This window comes from Miscanthus floridulus, chromosome 15 (assembly GCF_019320115.1).
Source record: "Miscanthus floridulus cultivar M001 chromosome 15, ASM1932011v1, whole genome shotgun sequence".
NCBI classification, from domain to species: domain Eukaryota; kingdom Viridiplantae; phylum Streptophyta; class Magnoliopsida; order Poales; family Poaceae; genus Miscanthus; species Miscanthus floridulus.
The window spans coordinates 73731924-73736975 of NC_089594.1; the positions used below are offsets into that span (position 1 = coordinate 73731924).

Genomic DNA, 5052 nt, shown 5'->3' on the forward strand with positions numbered 1-5052 from the left:
TAGAGTATAACCGGTGGCTTTGCCACATCTCTGACAACTGAATATGCATGTGAGAGACATGAGAGGGATGACGGCCTAAGTGTACTATCACAGTTCAATAAAGGGTGTTTGACATGTTAATTCAAGTCACATATATTATTTATTTTTTAAAAAAAACATGAAAGCACTACTGCCCTTTGTTTCATTCTTTCCCACTAATTAACCTAGACACAAGCTAGACAGGCCAAACTCCAGAAGTAAACCAAGCTAGCTCAGGTCTACTGGTTAAGTGAGGTTTCTTTGTGGTGAATGGTGGTGGTCTGGTCTACCTTGGTGACCACTAGCGGTGTGGACACGGCGGGATGGGCCCACGTGGGCGGCCGCGGTGTCAGTGACCGAGAGCCCCTCAGATCTGAGCTCCAGTGGCCGGCGACCCCTCACCGCGGCGGTTGACCCCCCAACCGCCCTTTCCCACTCTCCCGCCTCCCTATAACTAGTCTCCTCCTTTCCACTCCCCGCCCCGCCATACCACACGCGACGGCCGCCTCCACCACGCCGATGGCGACCTCTCACTCACCCAGCTGAACAACTCCACCGAGCACACGCAACGCAAGCAGGAGAAGGAGCAGAAGCAGAGCCGAGGGCGGCGATAGAGATAGAGGAAGGCGACCAACCATGGACCGGCTGCTGCTCGACCAGCTGGCCGGCGAGGCCCTGCGGGAGCTGCTGCACGCGGTGCAGGGCACCCTGTTCTGCCGCTCCACCGCCGAGCGCCTGCGCCGGAGCGTCGAGCCGCTGCTGCCGCTCGTCCAGGGCCTGGGTCCGCACGCCGGCCAGCGCTCGGCCGGGGAGCTCGGCGAGCTCGCGGCGCGGGTCCGGGAGGCGCTCGACCTGGCCCGCCGCGCCGCCGCGTCCCCGCGCTGGAACGTCTACCGCGCCGCGCAGCTGTCGCGCCGGATGGAGGCCGCCGACCGCGGCATCGCGCGCTGGCTCGAGCGCCACGCCCCCGCCCACGTCATCGGCGGCGTGCGCAGGCTCCGCGACGAGGCCGACGCCCGCATCGGCCGCCTCGAGCGCCGCGTCGAGGAGATCGCCGCCGCCGCGCAGCCGCCGGCGCCCCCCGCCCTCTCCGTCCCCGTCGCGCCGCCGCACAAGGGCGTGCCCATGCTGATGGAGGCGCCGCTCGCCAAGCCCGCCTTCGCCGCTGTGCCGATGGAGGTGCCGCCGCACAAGGGCATGGCTGTGTCTATGTCGGTGCCGCCGCACAAGGGCATGGCTGTGTCTATGTCGGTGCCGATAAAGGCGGCGCCCGCCAAGGCCGGGGTCATGGCCATGGACATGGACCTCACCGAGGGACATGAAGACGAGGGGATGGTTGGCGCCGGCGTCAAGGTGGCCAAGGAAAAGGTGAAGGAGATGGTTATGAGCGGCGGCGGCGGCTGGGAGGTGGTCGGTATCTCCGGCATGGGCGGCAGCGGCAAGACCACGCTCGCCATGGAGATCTTCAGGGATCACAAGGTCCGAGGTAAGGAGAACAGGGACCAGATCCTAACCATCTTTACCTTCAATCCTTTTCCAAATCGTGTGCAAAGGTCGCATCTTTCTCGGAATCGTCCTGTCCTTTCGTGCAAAAATTGCATCTTCCCATGAATTATTGGGTGCAAAATTCTCCAAATTGGGGGGCATGGCATCTTCGGTGGTTGGTTTGGGTGCCTATCGTGCAATTAGGTAAAGGCGAGGTTGATGCTTTTTTTTCCCCACACCACATGCTTGGTCAAATTTGGCGCTTTGACCAGCTAGTGGCAACTGTACTATTGCGATGAGGTTAGATTGCGTCTGAACTCTCACAACTCAGCTACTCTGAAACTCTGCTTGGACTTGAGTAGCCTTATCGTGTTCATGGACCATGGTGGCTACTTGAATCAAGATAGATACCTGCTTAATGAACGGCACATGAGACTAACCAAATCTATTTCACAAAGAATAAACCCAATTCAGATCCAAGTAACTTGCTGCTTCGAAAAAAAATCTGGAGGTAGGGTCTTCTTTTAGTGCAAGGATTTGGGATTGGCTATGTTGATTTAGCAGTAATAAGAGAGCCCTAATTTGAGCTTCCTGTGTTCATAACTCCATCATCTCTGTTTTCCATAAAAAAGATCATACTAAACTTAAATTCAATTGCCACAACAATATCTAATGGCCGATTTGAAGTGACTGCTATCCCAAACCTTAGTTCATCTAAGCTTCATGATTTTGGATCTCATCGAAAGCTTGTGTATACATATCTGATCCCTTATTGCAAGCCTTTTTCCCCCTTCATGACTCTGACATACTTTCTTTGTTTCTACAGCCTACTTCAATGATAGGATCTTCTTTGAGACGATCTCACAATCCGCAAATTTGGAGACCATCAAGATGAAGCTGTGGGAGCAGATCAGCGGCAACATCGTGCTTGGTGCATACAACCAGATCCCAGAATGGCAGCTCAAGTTAGGACCAAGGGACCGAGGACCTGTCCTTGTAATCCTTGATGATGTTTGGTCTTTCCCACAGCTTGAGGAGCTCATCTTCAAGTTCCCTGGGTGCAAGACTCTAGTTGTATCAAGATTCAAGTTCCCCACGTTGGTAAAGCAGACATATGAAATGCAGTTGCTAGATGAGGCAGCGGCTTTGTCTGTCTTCTGCCGTGCTGCTTTCGATCAGGAGTCTGTTCCGCAGACTGCTGACAAGAAATTGGTCAGGCAGGTCTCTGCAGAGTGCAGAGGTCTTCCTCTGGCTCTTAAAGTCATTGGTGCATCGTTGCGCGATCAGCCTCCTAAGATATGGCTCAGCGCCAAGAACCGGTTGTCTCGAGGAGAGGCTATTTCTGACTCCCATGAGACCAAGCTTCTAGAGAGAATGGCGGCAAGCGTTGAGTGCTTGTCAGAGAAGGTTAGAGATTGTTTCCTTGATCTGGGCTGCTTCCCAGAAGATAAGAAGATCCCCCTTGATGTCTTGATCAACATCTGGATGGAGATTCATGACCTTGATGAACCAGATGCTTTTGCCATCTTGGTTGAGCTTTCAAACAAGAACCTTCTTACCCTCGTCAATGATGCACAGTATGTATCATCAGCCATCTATGTGCTTCAAAATATTCTGGAATTGAGATGTCCCAAATAACAGGGTTTTTAACCCTTTGCTGCTCTGCTTGCAGGAACAAGGCTGGAGATTTGTACAGTAGCTACCATGACTACTCGGTGACACAACATGATGTGTTGAGAGATCTTGCTCTTCACATGAGTGGGCGTGACCCTCTGAACAAGCGGAGGCGGTTGGTGATGCCAAGAAGGGAAGAAACACTTCCGAGGGATTGGCAGAGGAATAAGGATACTCCGTTTGAAGCTCAGATAGTTTCCATTCATACAGGTACAGAATTAGTCATCCAACATATTCAGTGCCAAAAATTCCTGTTTAACACCAGTATTAGAGGAACGTGATTTTGTAGCTTTGTTCTGAAACGTTTCCTTCATACAGTACTCGTAGTTTATTTCATGCATGTGCTTTCTTCCTTGGGACAGAATGATCTGACAAACTATTTCCAAAACTCCAGGTGAAATGAAAGAATCTGACTGGTTCCAGATGAGCTTCCCCAAGGCAGAAGTACTGATCCTCAACTTCGCCTCGAGCTTGTACTACCTCCCACCGTTCATCGCGACGATGCAGAACCTGAAAGCCCTGGTGCTGATCAACTACGGCACCAGCAGTGCAGCCCTTGACAACCTAACGGCCTTCACCACGCTCAACGGCCTGAGGAGTCTCTGGCTGGAGAAGATCAGGCTCCCGCCGCTGCCAAAGACCACCATCCCGCTGAAGAACCTGCACAAGATCTCCCTCGTCCTCTGCGAGCTGAACAGCAGCCTAACAGGATCGACGATGGACCTGTCGATGACTTTTCCGCGCCTCTCCAACCTCACAATCGACCACTGCATAGACCTGAAGGAGCTGCCATCAAGTATCTGCGAGATCAGCTCGCTCGAGACCATCTCCATCTCGAACTGCCACGACCTCACCGAGCTTCCCTACGAGCTGGGCAAGCTGCACTGCCTGAGCATCCTCCGGGTGTACGCCTGCCCGGCGCTGTGGCGGCTCCCAGCGTCGGTGTGCAGCCTGAAGAGGCTGAAGTACCTCGACATATCGCAGTGCATCAACCTGACCGACCTCCCGGAGGAGCTCGGCCACCTGACGAGCCTGGAGAAGATCGACATGCGGGAGTGCTCGCGCCTGAGGAGCCTCCCGCGGTCGTCGTCGTCGCTCAAGTCCCTCGGCCACGTCGTGTGCGACGAGGAGACGGCGTTGCTGTGGAGGGAGGCCGAGCAGGTCATCCCTGACCTCCGGGTGCAGGTTGCCGAAGAGTGCTACAACCTGGACTGGCTAGCGGACTGATGTCACGTCTCTGGATGCTGTGGCTTCCAAACTGACCGTGTACATATATGATGATGTTTATATGTTGCTTCCCCCTGTGTAGTGCAGGGAGAGTCATCAATCCACCGGCCAATTTTGACATGTTCAGTCAAGTGTTCATGCATCCACTCTTCACTCTTCGGTGGCAAAGCTTCAACTCCTCGTTCCAAAATACAAATGCACTAACAAAATAACCGCAGAAAACAGTACTGTAGTATTCTATTCTCTTCGCACAAAACACAACTATATAAATGGGCTAAAGATTTAACAACATAAACAGCATTTCCATTTTTCAGTTTCAGCAAAGCGAGACCAAGCAGCGGTTCTCAAAATGTACATGATAAAGTTCTACATGCTAGTATGCTACACAATAGACAGCGGTACAGTATGGATCAACGGTTAGATTCAGGGCGTCAAACGATCACCATGCCACAGAACAGTGATCGCTTCTTAAGCTGGAGCTCTTCCAAGTTCCAACCAGAGCATCAGCAACTCTCGACAGACTGATTTACAATGAGGACGGCCAGCAATCATTGGCATGATTACATGGCATACACTCTCGATGTCGAGGTCCAGGTCCGAGTCCAGGTCCATGTCGTCGTCAAAGTCATCAAGGTCGTCGCACAACAA

The 5052-nt window shown here is 53.1% G+C and overlaps 1 protein-coding gene across 1 annotated transcript; it reads left to right on the top strand.

Moving 5' to 3' along the window:
* The first annotated feature begins 511 nt into the window (after positions 1-511).
* LOC136506734 (putative disease resistance protein At5g47280) lies at positions 512-4524 on the top strand. Its single transcript, XM_066501625.1, has 4 exons — positions 512-1504; positions 2330-3080; positions 3176-3387; positions 3572-4524. The coding sequence occupies exons 1-4, from the start codon at positions 655-657 to the stop codon at positions 4402-4404; spliced, it is 2646 nt and encodes an 881-aa protein (XP_066357722.1). The 5' UTR covers positions 512-654; the 3' UTR covers positions 4405-4524.
* The last annotated feature ends 528 nt before the right edge of the window (positions 4525-5052 follow it).